Source organism: Pipra filicauda, unplaced genomic scaffold, assembly GCF_003945595.2.
Source record: "Pipra filicauda isolate LSUMZ 115617 unplaced genomic scaffold, ASM394559v2 scaffold121_size3267253_pilon, whole genome shotgun sequence".
Taxonomy (NCBI): domain Eukaryota; kingdom Metazoa; phylum Chordata; class Aves; order Passeriformes; family Pipridae; genus Pipra; species Pipra filicauda.
This window is the reverse complement of record NW_024103674.1, coordinates 828,477-845,933: the sequence shown is the minus strand read 5'-3', so window position 1 is coordinate 845,933 and position 17,457 is coordinate 828,477. Positions and strand designations below refer to the sequence as shown.

At 46.9% G+C, this 17,457-nt stretch overlaps 1 protein-coding gene across 2 annotated transcripts in view; it reads right to left on the bottom strand.

The window, feature by feature from the left end:
- The window catches only part of COL27A1 (collagen type XXVII alpha 1 chain), a 146,191-nt gene that overhangs the window by 111,209 nt on the left and 17,525 nt on the right, over positions 1 to 17,457 (bottom strand). For both annotated transcript variants that reach the window (XM_027729914.2, XM_039387537.1), the window contains exons 4-5: positions 10,260 to 10,313; positions 2,047 to 2,100 (exon numbers count right to left, since the gene is read on the bottom strand). In XM_027729914.2, the coding sequence (XP_027585715.2) occupies positions 2,047 to 2,100; positions 10,260 to 10,313 (108 nt within the window). The remainder of the gene's footprint in view (positions 1 to 2,046; positions 2,101 to 10,259; positions 10,314 to 17,457) is intronic.

Genomic DNA, 17,457 nt, shown 5'->3' with positions numbered 1-17,457 from the left:
AGGTTGGATGGGCCTCTGAGCAACCTGGTCTAGTGGAAGATGTCCCTGCCCATGGCAGGGGGATGGAAAAAGATGAGCTTTAAGGCCCCTTCCAACCCAAACCAATCTATGATGATTTTATGATGAAGACATCAGGTCCCAGGTGCAGGCTTAGAGGCATTTAAGAGGGTGAAATACATCTAAGAGGGTGAGATACAACTTTTTTGGGCAAAGTCCATCTTCTGAGACTGGTATAACACCAGAGAAATGAAGGGAAGGAGAGAAGTCAAAAGTCTGGCACCTGATACACCTCCCAAAAAGTGTTCCTTATGCAAAGATCATGCAATTTTGGCTTACCAGGCTCTCCCTGCTAGAGATGAACTTATGCCCAGGCCTGGGCTGAGCTCCAGCTCTCACATCCCATTGCAAACGTAATACTCCTTTTGACAAAGCATCATGTAGAACATCCTAATCCTGCAAAGGGTGGCTGGACAAAACTGAGATATATCACACAGCCCTGTGACACCAGATCTCTGCTGACTATCACAGCTCTGCATCCACTGAGGGCTTCCTGCTGCCAGACTGTGCATGGAGATGGAGGAAAAATGCTTGCAGGAAGATTTAATTTCTATTAGGTGACCAAGCAAATAGAGCTTTGCAGCCAAATGATGATTTCTGACCAGGCATTAGGCTAAAAGTGTTTTTGAAAAAAGTCCTATAGCATAGAAACATAGTTTGACTCTACATTTTGGACCAGGCAGGATTTTGCAGGACTGGAAGTCAGATAAAAGAACTTCGATTTGACATATAAAACTCAACAAATGTGATCTGGAAGTCATTGATGGAGAATAAATGCAGAACACTAAGATGTAGAACTTTTACAGCCTCACTTTTCAGGCCATATAACTCCACTGTAGAATTTAAGCCAGCTGCTGTTCACCAGCATGTCTCCGGTGCCTAATTTTTAATCACGTGGAGGCAGCATGCCAAGTTTCCAGAATCTTTTTTCCAGAGCATCAATAGTGCTCATAACATCTCTGCCTACTGATGAGATCATGAAAAGACAGGATTATAGTTTGTACCTTTCTCTGTGTTTGGCTGAGACATCCTACAGCTTCCCTGGTACTGGAAACCTGTTAAGCATTGCCTCCCAAAACTCCACTGTTCTTTAGTCCCACATAGGTGTTTATAAAACAGAAATCTATTTCTGTGTAAACAATCACACCAAAACAATCCAAACCCATTTCCCAGGAAATTCACAGTTTTTAGGTAACGCAAAGCTTTATACACAGAATGAGCTGGGAGTTAAAACACCTTCTGGAAGGGTTTTGCAGCAGATTAGGTCCCTTCCAGAGCCACTTCTGTGCTCAATCCCAGGCAAAGGAGGGGGTCCAACTGCAGGGGGTGACTCTCACCTCCAAATCCCACCCAGGGGGAATGTGTGTACAGGAGAAAAGGACTAAACACAGGGCTCCTGGCACTGCAGGAGGAGCCTGTGAGCCCTCATGGGAGAGGTGAGGGCATCTAGAAGGAAGCAATGAGATCAGTTTGGGAAGACTGATAGAGATCAGAGTTCCCATGAACTCAGGAAAGAGAGAGGAGGGAATTTGGGGTGGAGGAAAGCAGAGGAAGATGCTGGGTGCTGCCAGTTCCTCCTGCTACTGTCCAGACCCAAAAGTGGAGGAGTAGGCTCCAAAATCCAGAGAAGAGAAATGAGAAAGCAAAAAAAATCCAGAGCTGGTGAGGTTCTGGAGTGGGAGGATTCCACTGTCCTTGTCTCAACACAGCAGCTTGCTCCCTGGCACAGGCATAGCTTAAGCAGGATCCTAATTAGGCAGCCTTTCAAATTTGGGAGAACCAAGGACAAAGGCACAGAGAAGGGTCTCTCTGAGTGCAGGAAAAGGCCTTGGTTGTGCTGCTGGAGGGTCTGTGTGAGAGCAGGAGGAAGGGAGAAATGGCTTCAGCTACTGCCTTTTTGTACAGAGCAGGATAAAAGGAATCTGTCCTTCCCCTGGGATGCCCTCTGAGATGGGAAGGCAAAAGCTCCTCGAGCCAGCTCATACTTACTTTGAGTCCTGGGGGTCCAGGTGAGCCGGGGTTTCCGTGGGGACCTGGGGGACCCTAAAAAACACAAAAAAAAGCCACAAAACAGAGTCAAAAGGAGTCAGTGGGAATCAGTTTTAGTCCTGGAGCAGCAGAAAGCCTGTGGCTGCGCCGTGCCAGGCTAACCCAGAGCACCAGTGCCCGTGCCCTGGCAGGGGGACGGTGTCACCGGGACCCTCCCTGGCACCCTCAGAGGGGGAATCTCTGCTGCTGGTTCCCACCGGCCCCCACGGAAGGGGGGGTGTGTCTGTCACCACGAGACATGCCATGACACTGAGATAATTTGGGTAAACCAAACATTCCACAGGTCAGGGGAGTCCAAGCTCCGCGAGGAGCCCCAGCAGAAAGGGACGGGGGCAGGCAGAGGGGAGAGGAAGTGTGCGGGGGTGTTAATGATATTTTTGGGTCAAAACTGAAGAGGACACAAGTAATTGCTAAAGGGAAATTGTTCAACTCTTTGGGATGAACTCATTTCCCCTACAAAGCAACCAGATTTTTGCCTTTAGAGGTTGGGAAGAGAATGCATGGTCAGACAGTAAAATGGGGAACAGCAGTAAGTCCCTGTTTAAATCCTTAAAACCCATATTCTACATAGCTAAATCTCTATTTTTTTCTTAGGTCTCACAAGCCAGTGACACTGTCAGAGTATCTACCTCAGATCACACACAGCAGCATCTCCTTTTACATCGTATTTTAAAAGCACTCTGCATATTTTCCAAAGACTATTTAAGGAGTTATCTGGAATAGGCAGCTAAGAATAGTTTATCCCAGGATTGTATACAGCACAGGAGATCTGCTAAGCTTTCAGGCAGAAGTAATAATAATCTTAAGTCCCCTTGAAAATGTTCCTGGGAGATGAAACAACCTGAGTATTCAACTCCAAGAATTCTGCCAAGGACGTGTGTGAGATTTATACCACCACGAGGAGCCCTTGCTGTACCCTCGAGTTGGAGGAGCACAGGCAAGGGGATAAAAAGCCACTCAGGCACTTTCTCAGCAAGTATTTCCAATGAGCATTTTGGGGCCAAAATCTTCAGGGTTTGATTTCCAAGGAAAATCAGTGCAGTTAAAGACACGACTGCCAGCCAAGTTCAGTGCCCTTGCTGTCTTTTGAGAGAACATCAGTGCACTGATCTCTATTCAGTTTTATTTTTACCACACTGTAGTAGAAAATAATGCCTTTTTTTATTGCATCTTGTGGTACAGACAGTTGCTGAGTGCTCAGTGCTGTTTCACAACATGCTGCCTCTGCTGTAAGAGGCTGTTGAATTAAAAGGCTGAGGCTGAACTTTTCAAATGGCATTTTTTTACCCAAATAAATCTAACATCCCATTCTTAAACTCCTTCCAAATTTTCAGCCTGAAACCAAATAAATTTATTGCCCCATTCTTAATTGCCTTTCAAATTTTCACCTGAAATTCTCCAATAGTTTAGCCTGGCTGTGAATTTCCAGTGAAACTGAAACAAATTAATTAAAATTAAGGTGTTCGAGTACCAACTTGTCATTTGAAAACCCACACAGCTGCTGTAGCCAGAGTACCTGAGCATTGAGGAGCCTTAAATAAATTCACCTTCCCAGAAAACTATGGCATCATCTGCTCACTTCATCGGGTGGGACACTGAAACAGAGACTGGATGAGCTCCTTAAGGTAATTCAACAAGTCTGTGGCAGTAAAAGTGCTTCAACCCAAGTCTTTCAAGTCTCAGATATGTAGGAAAATTAATATTAAATGACAGAAATCAGAACAGTAGAGTCTCCATATAAGATGAGTTCCTATAAAGCTCTTACATGTAAGCAATAATTGAGGTAGCTCTGAACAGGGTCCATAAATCCACACTGCTGCTGGACTTGAGGAGGGAATTCAGCTGTTATTTAACTTTGGAGTCAGGCAGCTTGGCTCAAAGCCCACAGTTAGTTGAAATTTGTGCTCCACCATAGCCTGGGGCACGCTTACAGCAGTGTCAGACCGGAGGGAGCAGCATAGTGTGATGTGATCCTAGATGAGAATGATAGTTTCCAGGAGGAAACCTGGAACATGGGAAGCTGAGCTGCCAACACAGAGCTCCTGGATAAGAAACTTATCACACTGCCAGCCAAATCTGGTGCAGGCTCTTCCAGAGCTAAACCAAAGCACAGCAACAAAATCCTAAAAAGCCTTAACCAAAAGGAAGGGAGAGAAGGGAGGAAGAACCTGGCCCCAGTTTCCAGTGACAAAACATGTGGTTACAAACAACAGAGACTCTTGACATAAAACAGAGCCTTGACCACTGAGTTCAGTGAGACTGTATCCAGTGTAATCCAGGCAAAGGAAGGTCAGAGACTCATCCTGTTCCTAAAGACAAATGTGGTCTTATCCTAGCGAGAAATGGCCACATCCTGCTGATGAAGTGACAGTGGGAAGTCCAGTCTGGCACACAAGAGACTGCTGTGACCAAGTCTGGGGCTCGTGCTAAATGTCTTAAACTGCTCTGGTAACTGTGGAGAGAAAAGGGTGTAGTCTGGCAGTAGTCCTAAAAATTGCAAAAAATAATTGATCTTGATGTGTTCCAGCACGGTTAGTCCTGAATCTGTGATTACACCCACATTCTTGGCAGAGGAGGAAGATGTGGTGTGGTACTGTTAGATGGGCTCAGGAACAGAAGGTGCAGGACAGCAGCTGCCTCAGGAGCCATCAGCAGCACCCAATCTGGACAGGGAGGCCTTACAAATTCATCACAGGCAGATCTACAAACCCCAATATCAGCCATCAAGCCCCCAAACTGCTCACCCTTTCATTAAACCCAGTCCCATGTTCATTCCTCTTCTGTGCCCAGCAGAATTACCCATTCCCAACAAGTGTTCCCAGAAATAGCCCTCTTCCATGGAGAAGCAATTCAAGGGTTAATTGCTTTGTAATTCTATAGTTAATTGCTATATTTTACACATTCTACCCTGGATTTAATTCAACTTCTCACTCATACCTAGAAATCTGGATTCTCCTAAATATCTTTATCATCAATACATGAGTTTTGCTCCTCTTATCTACACATAGAGTGGGACAATGCTGAAACCACTGAATGAAAAAATCCCACAGCAGGTATCGCTCTTTTTTTGGGTGTCTGTTTACCCACCAGCTTTGGCTTCCTCTAACTGCTGAAACAATCCAATCTAGCAGCAAGCAAACTTGCATCTGAAGCCTTCCAAGCCTTGCACCAGAAATTCCATGGAAAATTTTACCATGGGACAGCAGTGGCCCACAGCTACTGCATGGCACGGAGACCAGAACAATCCCTGAATGTATTCTCCAAGGGAGGGGGGTTTTCCCATCTCCCTGGAATGTCTTTTACGTGAATGATGCTGCTTGAGAACTACACTGAGCCACCCAGTCCAGCTCCATGAAGTGCCTGGAGATGGGACCCTGCTCACAGAAGGGCTTTTATGCATAAAGGTTCACAGCCCACAATAATTAACAAAAGTGTAACTGTGCACAGCTCCCCCCAACCCTCCAGCATTCACAAGGAGGGGGAAAAAGAATCCTCCAAACTCCTGCTAAATGCTAGAGGGCTCCAGTCAGAGGAATGACCACTGATTAGAAACTCATTATATGCCTTGGGGTTTCACTGTGTAAAGCAACTTTTTCTGCTCCTGACCTACAGATCCCACTGTGACCTCTGGCTTGCTGAAAAAATGAGCTAAATATTTGAAGTGAAGCCAAACAAACTGTTTCTTTAAACACTTTTCAGAAATTGGAAAACCTCCCTAATGGAAAGAGGATACCCGGGAACCTCTACAGCTGACTCAGTTCCTTGTTTTAGGAGGGAAGCCCTGCATTTTGAAGGAAAGAGAGATTTTTTCCAACCACAGACCAAATGTAACAGGGACATGTTACACTGGGACCTCACAATCTGTCAAGCTGCTGAGGTTCACAGGAGGATGGCAAGTGCATCCCAAAGCATCAGGAAGTGCTTCTGTATTCTCTTCACCCATCCATTTGGATTTCTCCTGTGTTGTGTCAGAGTTTAAATAAACCAAGAGCAATTGCAGCATGTCAGCCTTTTATTCCCAATTCTGTCTCTGACCTGTTGTGTGGACAGGGACAAAACACTCCCTTGTACCTGAGCTTGCTCACCAGTTAGACAGGGAGTGACTTCCAGTGGGAACAGGCTTCCAGAATTACTTAAGTGTTTTGAAAATTTGATCATAGCTCTTTTTTTGCTCTCCTGGGGGTGAAGTAAACAACCAAGGCCAGGATGGATAGGACACTGAAGAACCTGGTCTAGTGGAAGGTGTCCCTGCCCACGGTGGTGGATTGGAACAAGAAGATTTTTAAGATCTCTTCCAGCCCAAAGCATTCCATGATTCTATGAATTGGACTCCTGCCTGTTGTGTGTCTAAGACTTGCTGTCTCCCTCACCTAGGAGCAGAACAGATAACTGGGATGTCCACAGCCTCATCTGGAAGGCAGCATTTAAGACTGAGTGTCCCAGTGCACAGCACTATTCTGCAGAGCTGATCAAACCGTGGGGACTTTGCTGGTCAAACTACTCCAGTGAGGACTGAAATGAGTCACAATTTGTGATGGACAGGGATGTGCTGGCAAAAGGCCCTCATGAGACAGTGCTGGGGTGAAGTTAATCAAGCCTGGGGTGAGGCAGGAATAAGATACAATGGTGAAGGAGTTATTGCTCCTCTGGGAGCCCTTTGTTGACAGCTCCTTGTAGAGCTGGTTGGCACATCCCTGTGAGCAAATCCCAGCCTCAGCCTCCCTGATAGACCTCAATGTCTGAAGAAATGCAAAGGTCATCTGCAGCAATGAAGTGCAACACACGTGGCTTGCACAGAACTGTGGGTGCTGTGCAGGTACCCCAGTGCCAGCACTCACACACACCACAGTGGAAAGGCCATCCCACCTGCCCACGTCACACTGAGCTGGGGAAACCCTTCATGGGCAACACTGCCACTCCCTCAGACCTTACACAGACACTTGCCCAGGCACACAGCACAATTATCTGAGCAGGAGAGGTGTGGACAGATCTCTTCTTATGCCTCAAATTCTTTAATGCAGACATAAAAGCTGAAAACAATCCTCTCTGAATACAGAGACAAAACTTTCCTGTAGAGCACACGTGACCAAGACAGCAGTATCTCTACAGGTTGGAGAGCTCCTGAGAAAGTGTTATCAACCATCACCTCCAGTCATCAGAATTGCAACTTTTTATTCCACTATTACCCTCAGGAAATAATGAGAAAAAGAAACACCCAGTTCTCATTTGCTATGAAAATTTGCCTTTATAGTCGCAGAGAGTAGAGTACAGGAATAGTCTGTATCTGTCTCAATGGGTCCCTGATGCTGAGTGATAGGGTGTCCAGTTAAGTCCATGCTCCTAAATTGGGGATTAGCTTTTAAACAATTGTCATTTTAGAGAAGACTGTCACTATCCACTCAGCTACCCAGCCTTGAGTTGCACTTGAATGCTGAGATGTGTCCCAATAACAACCTCTTCCATGCTGTTACAGAGGCTGGTAGGTGTTTTTGCAAACCAGGTGGCTTTGCCTACATGGAAGAGCCACCCTCAGACTGCACAGGCACGTCTGGTGATACTTATCTGCTGGAAATGAGGTGAGTGGGATCAGTGAGCTTTTCTCACACACTGCCACCCACCACAGTCTCACACTCAAGGCAAAGGCTAATCCGAGCTTTCGTTTTACCCTGACCAACATGGGAGAGGACAAAGGGAAATTAAAACAGAGATAATCAGGAACTCAGAGGGGTAGAAAAACTGAACCACATCAGCACAAGGTAACTTCACAGCTACAGAAAGCCACAAGACAAATGCTGCTACTAGATTTTCAAGTACACCAATTAATTGTATAAGCATTAATAATGTAGAAACTATGCAACTTACAACAAGGGCAATTACATCTCATGTATTAGGCCATAAACTGCATTGGTGACAAGAAAATTCCTTCCTTTCCCTTGGCATCCAGCACTGCAAAGTTGCCTGCAACATTCACCTCCCATCTGGAGCTCCAACCTTGGGCTGGAGTTTGATGGCACATCTCATGGGTTACCCATGGGCTGGTGCAAGAACTCTAGAGCTGCTTTGTTGGAGGAACAGGTCAGACAGAGGCAGAACAGACAGTGCTGCACGTTTATTTCTAAGTGGTTCAAGCACAACAAAAGCAGAAGATGCAAAAATTCCCCCAAGCCTGTCTTAGTTCCTGGCAGCTCCTCTTTCCAATGAGATCTCTAAACCCCAAAGAGACACAAGGAAAAAATACTAGGAGAAACACATCCCTAAGTCAAAACAATTAAGGCACAGAGCACTTCTGTCTCCAGTGCTCCAGGCCAGACATTCACAGAGTGACCCTTCGGCCCCCTCCCAAAATTAGCACAGACTCTTTGCAGCGGTCCAAGCCAAGCCAGGCTCAGCTGTGCTGAGCACTTCCTAACTGGGAACTCTTTCCTGGACCAATTCTCAGCACCTCTGGTACGAGCTCAGAAACCCTCAGTTGCTTATTGTCTTTCAGAGGATCATCTTAAACATAGGATGGAGTGCGCCACAGCTGGGGAATAACACAGAAAATTATGACACAGCTTCCACAATGCTATTTCCTTCAAAAAAACTCAAGTTTTGGTAGTGGAATTGGGATGTAGAGCTGGAATTTGCTCACTCACACAGCAGGCAGGGGATGCAGCTGTGGACTCCAGACTTGGAATCTCGTTTGCTCACAACAAGATTGCCAGAAGTAACACCAAACACCCCTCGTGAGCAGTGAGCTGGGGTTGGAATCAACTTCCAGACTTAATAGGGGTGGATAAGAACTGCAGGCTTTGGGCAATCTGCTGATGTGGGTGATGCTTGGGTATTTGTGACAGAAGATATCAGGGCTCTACAACTGGTTGTGGTGATGCTTCACTGAAGAACTTAGCTAATCATAGAATCAGCCAGGTTGGAAGGGACCTCTGAGATCATCAAGTCCAACCCTTGATCCACTACTGCTGTGGTTACTACCTGCAGAACAGATTACCCCATCTGTAACACACATGACCCTGGTGCTCCCTAACACCACACACTCACAGCCCAAATCAGTGTTCAGGGCTGTTCACACCCATGCCCAGGCTATGGGGGTCCTGCAGACCTTTTGGGGGTTTATTGTTGTAGAGAGAAGGTGAGTTTATCTTTGCTGGTTACTGCAAGATCTCACAGGAGTGTAAGGAGAGTCCTGGGGGAATGCTGAGCCTCCCAGCTCAGCCTCTTGCTTGTTCTTTAAAGACATTACATGGGGTTGAGTTTTAGCCAAGTATGTGCGAGGAAATCTCCCTCTGCTGCCAGGCCAGGATGCTGCCTGGATCATGGGTCCAAATATTCCCTTCTTCCAGCCTCAGACACTCACATCTTTTGATTCCCAACCCACATCAGTTCAGTGCTCAGGAAATGGGCTCCATGGCTGTGCCTTGTGGCTCAGCACCGTGCTATCAGGAGAATGGTGCCAGCAATTAACTGTATCCAGGTCAGGCATGTTGCCCAGCCCTGGGAGACTTAGGCCAATGCTAAAGCTTTTCTCACAGCTTGCTGCAGCACTCAGCACCAGATGTTTCCTCAGCATAGCACTCAATGTTCAAAGATCTGCATCAGAATTTCATTTGGGGAGGAAGAAATTCAGGAGTTTGCCATGGATGTTGTAGAACATATAATGTAGAACATATAATAAATTTTGCTTTACATCTTGAAAAGGAGTCAGAGAGCAGGTCTCAGATTGGGGAACACAAAAGCTCATCCTTGTGTTGAGTCCTTGGTCCTGGACCATGGTCCCAGTGCTTTGAATGGAGCAGTTTGGGAAACTGAGGAGAGTGAAGGACAGAATAAAAAGCAGCCAATCCTAGTATTCAGCACAGAAGGAAAGGATACTGGGAAAAAAATGAGACAGATAGAGCTCATTCTTCTGACAAACATTTGGAAACAACCATCCCCAGCCTTTCCTGATGCCAAACCTTAGCTCAGGGAGGCTGCAAATCACCAGTGTGGCCTCCTGAAAACCTTGAACAGATAATGAGAAAAAGCAGGAAGGTCAGACCTCAACAGTGAGGGGCCTGAAGCAACCATTACTCAACCACAGGAACACAGAATGGTCCTTGGAACAGCAGGACAGGCAGACACAAGTACAAATGGATAGAAAATTTCACACCACTTACTCGAGAGCCTCTCTTGCCAGGGGGTCCTGGTAAGCCCGGCAGACCTGGTGGACCCTGGAAAAATAAAAACAGGTATTAATGACGGTTCTGTGACAGGATGGAGCTCCTGACAGCGATTCAGAGAGACCCACAACACAATCATTCGGAGAAGACGTAGGGAGAAGGGCCAATTACAGCACCACAGCCAAAATTTCAAGTTATGCTGTTACTACACAGGGATAAAAAGCCACGCTCAAAAACATCTGCAGGAGCACGTATTTCCACACAGGAGAGACAGAGCATCCACATCTTTCTGCTGCATTCCTGGGATCACAGCTGTGTTTCACACTTCCCCTGTCCTGGACCTGTGCTGTAATACAGGGGTAACACAACTCTCTCTCAGCTTTGGACTCTCCTGCTACGTGCGAGCACACAACAGGAGTAACGTGTTAGCGCCTTGGCAGGGAAGAACATGGTGTGTTGTAATCTGTATCAGCTGGACACACAGAGTTCTTGGTATTGTAGGCTGCTACACGAGTTACAAAGTAATCGTATCGCAGCACTTCATATTTTAAAGTGTCGGGTTATAAAACCTAATAAAAATTGGTGTGAGCGTCGGAAATTCTTAAATATGGCTCTGTAATACAGAAAAGTTCATGTCAGACACGTCAGAGGAGTGGGGGCTCTTGGAAGAGGGTGAGAACAAAGTGGAGATATCACACGCCCAGCTGTGCACTGATCTGAAACAGGTTAGGAAAAAATCCTTAACCAATGAGGTTTGAGCTCCTTGGAATTTATTCATCTATTTATTCATATTTTTTTTTCAATGGACTGGAGAATTCAGATTTCTGGAGAGCCATCTGCAACTCCTAATAACTCCTCAGAACTTCTTTTCCCCCCAGCCAAACATGTCTAACAAGAATAACTGTTAATTGAAGTGTCTCCCGGAGGATTTATATTCTGGTAGCTTGTTACAAAAGACAAATTTTCATTGCATGCAATGAAAAGGAGAGACATCCAGAGCAGCAGACTGAAGGATGTTTGGAAGGCAGCCTGAGCTCTCCAACTGCATGGTGGGCAGGAGAGCAGGTCCCAGGAACACTGTGTGGGGCAGGGGCAGGATGAGCCCCTCAGCTGCACTCTGGTCCTGTATGGCCTCACTCCCTTCCCACTGGATCATCCCTGCAGGACCTCCTCTCCAAGCAGGATGGCACAGCTGCTGCTGCAGGACTTCCAGAGCTTCTCAGGCTGGTACCGCCCCTGAGCAAGGCTGACAAACTCATGGTCTCTAACAAAGTTCTCAGGACTCATCAAGTGCCTGATTCAGTAACAAAAAAATCAACCTTAGAGATCCCTGCCCAAAGTCTCCTGCTCAGGAAAAGATTTTCAACACAGAAGACTTGCCTGACCCATATAGGTAACTGATGAATAAACACTCCCCTGATATTACCTCCTACACATAAGCAACAAATTAAGTTGTATAAAAGGGATTGATATAAGAGCCAAACTTGGCACAGAAGAAAAAAAATCAGGGGAGGAGTAAGCAATGCCCAGGCTTGTTGTAAAAAAGTGTAAGAGCCTATGCAGCACAAAATAGTTCATGCCCCACACTGAGACAGGCAGGGATGGACTTCTGTGACCATATCACTCACTGCTGCTGCCCAGCCATGCCTGACCTGGAGGTGTCCAGCCTCTATAGCCTGGGACACTTCATCTGACCCCTCTGCACGTTGCTTATTGCTGGGTAACACAGTATTACTGGTCCTTGTAGTAACAACCCTCATTGATACAGCTGACCCTCATTTTAGCAATATGCCCAGTGTTTTAACCTGCCATTGTGCCAGCTCAGGGCCCCGTGCATAATGCAATTATACAGCTGTGCAAATAGACACGTAACTGTAGGGTTTTTTAAGCCTCATGTATAATTGTGCTCCAGAACCCAAGCTTTTGTTAAAAAAATCCCCTTGCCCTTTTAGTTGGGACAATAACTATCAAACAACAAATCTAGTGCAACTGAGACAGCAACAGCTATTAAAGTTTTCCAAAGATGAATTAAAGTCCTTAACCTCTTCTCCATCCAAACCCATCCCCATCTACTCTTAGAAGGAGAAGTAAAAGAGAAGACGCAACTCTCTGAGCAGGGTGCTCTCTATGTACCAGAATTGAGGTGACCTTTCCCACCTTCCTGCTAACAGCAGCTGCAGTTGTACTTGGCCACTTGAGAAAAAACCTTCTCCAAAAATGTGGGCTGTTCAGAACAAACTGAAGCTAACAAAAAAATAAGGAGAAAGTTAATACCTGCACTGGAGTGGGAATACGGAGTTAAGGGAAAGGCTTCTAGCTGGAGCAGCACAGAGCAGCACGTAACTCGGGAGCCCCTGTCACTTTGCTTTGCTTTGTCATTCCTTCAGCCTTTCCTTTTCCTTTCCTGAAGAGGAAGAGGGACAAGACTTCTGTGGGATGAAAGGCTAAAAGGTGCCAGCCACTACAGTAAGTGCATAAGGTAAGAATGTGACCATGTATAACTTAAAAGCCAGCCAAGGTGGAAGAGGCCAGGGGCAGCTGGAAGAACACAGGTAGTGGTGAGACAAGATGCACTGCAAGGCCACCTTCTGGAATCTCACATGATTCCTTGGTAGCTGGATTGGGTGGGACATGGACTGAGCCTTCCTAGAGACTTGTTTCTCCTCTGCTCTGTGCATGTGTCTCCGTGCTACCCAGCTCCAGTTCTCGGACAAGAGGCCCACGTCCAACAACCGGCTTTGCCTGGGGAGAGCAATCCTGAAATACACACGGAGAAAAACGCGCATCCGGAGAGGCAGCCAGAGGAGGATGGGGCTGGATCAGGGCCCAGCTACTTACAAATGATGGATGCAGTCCCACTCCAGACGTAAGGCTCGGAGACATGGAGAGTAGGAGATGTCTGTCAGCGAGCCACCACGCAGCAAGGTGCTGAGAGACTGCCTGGGGGTGATGCCCATGCAGCCTCTGCCCTCACCAGAGACATCTCCACCCTCACCCCCAACACAGAGTTGATCACACAGCACCTTTCCATTTGTACCCTTTAGAGCATCCCTGGGGAATTCCACAGGGAGCAGCGGGAAGTGCTCCAAGGGGCAGGAAAGTTTCCTTTTCCTGGCAGGGGGAGGAAGATATCACTGCTCTGCCCCTGCCCTCCCTTAGCAGGGACACCCCACGAGACCAGCAGAGCCAGGAGCCTCCCGCAGCGAGCTACCGTTCCTGGCACCGCGGTTCCTGTCTCTCTGGCTTCCTGCCTGCTCCTTCAGCAAACTGATGGCAGAGAACACACACCCTGTTATCACACAAAGCAAGATCAGAGATCAAGGAGAAACACGGCAGAGGCTGATACTCCGTCTCTCTTCTGCAGCCAAACAGCTGAGCTGTTAACCAGCCCGAACAGTTCCTGAGGCAGCTCGTGGCAGCCACATAAAAGTTTAACCCTTCTCAATTTCCCACGGTAGCATTAGACACGACGACCGATCCCACCGAATGATTATGGGATTTATTCTAAGCTGCCACTGGGAAACTTTCTGGAGCAAAAGGGACTTGGTTTTTTTGTGGGTTTTTGTTTTTTTTTTTAACCTTAGCTTTTTGAGCTTCAAATTGCAAATGGAAAAATTAAGCTAAGTTGTCTGAAAGGGAAATATATCGGACCCTGAGGATAAGGGAAATCTCACCGTTTCCTCTCACTGCCAGTTCATACCTCTGCCTCTCCCACACGGTGACCCCGCTCACGTTGCTCCCTCTGCCCGCAGCAGTGCTGGGGGGAGCTCTGAAGGCAGAGCTCAGCAAGGCTGAACCTGTCGTGGAGGGCTTGAATGAAAGCATACTGAGTACAGGAATCGATGCTGGAGATCTGGGAAATGACTTGCTTCCTCTCGAATTGACTTCTGAATCAACTTGGTCAGATAGCAAAGGACTCCTGTAATTGTTTCCCCAGGAGCAAGTACTCAGCCTGGCAGCAAATAGCTGAGATTTCCCAGGAAACTATTAAGTTCATGTTCCAGTGCACACTGACAGACACACACATTTACTTTAGGGTCTCCCCAGTGTACCCCTGCCCAGCACTAGTGGCACAGTTCTCCTGTATCCCAGAAAAGGCTGTTCCGGAGATGCAAAACACTGCAAGGACTGAGAAGAGAGAACATTCCTTTCTCAGATGCTAATGCATGTGGTAAAAGTCAACTTAAAAGAGAGTTCAGAAAACACATCAAAATCTTCTCCCCACATTGGCACCAGGCTCTGAGCAGTGACATTACCCCTGTAGATCAAGGACCTGACCTGTTTTCTTCCCAGAGAAAGAAACATTCCCAGAGGAAGAAATATATTTCATATGCAAGGCCACTGCCAAAATCTACTCTTTAGCCTTGTATGTCTGGGAAGCACCAGCACAGAAGGACAGAGCAGCTACAGAGGCAGCACTGGAATTAAAAATTCCCTGCTCAGGAGAACAGAAAAGGAGGAGAAGACCCTCATCTTCAACACACATACCAACTCCTCCTCACCTCCCTGGTCTTGCCAGGTGCTGCAAAGAGAGGGAAGACAGAACCTGAAGTAAACCTGGCTTCCAGTACTACCTAAAACAAAGCTGAAACTTTAGGGGGAAAAAAATCCAGCACTTTGGTTTCTTTCTTCTCCAGGGCAGACTTATCATATTAAAATTTGGACACATCTGGGTTTTAACCAGTCTAAAAACAAAAAGGCTTCATAATTCTGGCAGGAGCCGAGCTGCTAGTGGGGAGCCAGCCTTGTAACATGGTTTCCTCAATAGGCACAGATGTTTGTTCTGGGTCTGTACAACACCTATCAAAGAAAGGTCCTTGTCCACAACTGGATTCCCAGTAGAGGGGTGGCACAAAACATAACAAAATATTAGTATTCCATCTTGACAAAAGCAGCTTTTCTATAGACACATTTCCAGAACAGTCTCCAGAGCAATCTCAGACCTTGGAAAGCAGTCTGAAAGGCTGGGAAGAAATAGAGGCATCACCTACTCTACCACTCACTTTCTGTTTTTACAGATTGTACAAATATATACAAGTATTTTTATAAATCCTACATCTTTTGTAGCACATTTATCTCAAACACACTTTCAACTACTGCTCTTCAAAGTTCATTTCATGCAAATAGACCTCTCTGATGCTTGGTCATTTGCCTGCAAGAAGATTTCCCTTCAGAGATATTTCTGGCTAAATTAGCAAAAAAATGTGATCCAACTGTGTGAGCGAGACTAAAACTTTTCCCATGGATCACACAAAGTGTGCAGTCTCCCTTTTTTTTTTTTTATTAATATGACTCATTCATTAAGAGATTCAAACATGTTGTGTGTTCCTTAATTTATCATAGACTGGCAGCCTGAATAGCCTTTAATGGTACAAGGAGGCCTGGAATCAGGCACCTCATATTTTATCGGCGTTCCCAATCACCTCTCTTCCCTGCCCACTGATTGGATTGGCTGGGATTGCTTCTTGAGGGAAGGAGCCGAGCTCCAAGACAAACTGCTCGTGCGGAAGGTGGCAGCTGGAGCAGTCTAGACTGGGGAGGTGCTCAGAAACACATCTGCCTTGGAGAGAGGGAGAGAGGGAAAGAGAGGGAGACAGGGAAAGAGAGGGAGACAGGGAGGGCTGCCTGCCAGGCAATGCTGCACCTCACTGGGCTGCAGCCACGGGCTCCAGCGTGGGGCTCCTGGCCCAGCAGCGCATGGATGGAGCCACGGTGTGCGGATGGAATTGTGCGGGATGGATGGAGCTGATGGCTCCTGGCACACCCACCCCAGGGTCTCCACTGACTCTTACACACGAGCAGTTGTGTGAAACACGTTCCCTCCCTCCCTGTTCCTCTTATGTGCTTCCACAGCCCTTTACTGAACTCAGCCCAATCCTCTGCACATCCAGCACCAGGTGTGGTTTTCTCGCTCTAAAAATAACCCTCAGACACTTGTCAAGAGTCAATACAGGTTTGTTTGTAGGGGCCAAAAACCTTTCAAAATGCAGCCTTACATAGGAGGAGAAAGGTCTAACTTGGGGATACATCATGCTAGACCCCAGCCATGCCAGGGCAACAAGTTTTCTGCAGCTTTATCCCATTGCACACCCCACTGGGCAGTGCTGGTGGGCAGGGGAGAGGCTACAGCAGTCCCCAAAATCTCCCTGTCAAATCTGCTGCTGGTCTAGACAAGCAAATGATACCCCATCCACCAGAAGATGCAAACACCCATCACATCACAGCCTTACAAAGGTTCAAGGGCATGACAAGCTTGCAGAAAAATACTGTTTTTCAGTATGTATTTTTCTTTTGGGGAGATCAAGGTTGCTTGCAGCCACGTGCTGGGGTCACTCTGCTCTGTAAGCTGAGTGAAGGTCCCTGTGCAGGGCCTAGAGCTCTGCTGGTGGAGGTGCTGAGGGCAGCAGGGATGATTCAGAGGGACCTTTGCCAGCTGCTGAGTCAGTGCTGCCTTACTGGTTTCGCATGATGTCTGGGTGTTCCTCTTGTTACTTCCCCCCTCCAAAACAAATGTAGAGCCGAGATCCCAAATGCTTGTGGTTATTAATGGTTCCCAGGAAGTTTTTCTTTTTTAAGAACATATTACCCTCCCTCCTCTAACTGCTCAGCAAACCCAACATTCCCGAAGAATTAATGCTCTGCCATGAGTTGCATGTGGGATGCAGCATTTCCGTTTCCTGTTGTGTGGTATTCCAGTGGTCCTTCAGGGCAAATATACACATGGAGGGTCCTGACTTTTACTTCTAAGGGAACAGCTCCCTTCAGTCCTTTGTTTGTGCTCTTCTAACCATTGAACATACGTCCCTTGGTTGTAGGGTTGGGGCCCTTCTGCACAGCTAAGATTGTTCCAGTTATTTTGGTAGAATTCACAAAGCCACAACTGCAGAGACTGCAGTGCCTGAGTCATCACTGCCTTGCACCGCAGCTGCCATTCCCATCCTGACTCTGGGATGATCAGGATTCACTGCCATTCCCATCCTGACTTTGGGATGATCAGGATTCACTGCCATTCCCATCCTGACTTTGGGATGATCAGGATTCACTGCCATTCCCATCCTGACTTTGGGATGATCAGGATTCACTGCCATTCCCATCCTGACTTTGGGATGATCAGGATTCACTGCCATTCCCATCCTGACTTTGGGATGATCAGGATTCACTGCCATTCCCATCCTGACTTTGGGATGATCAGGAT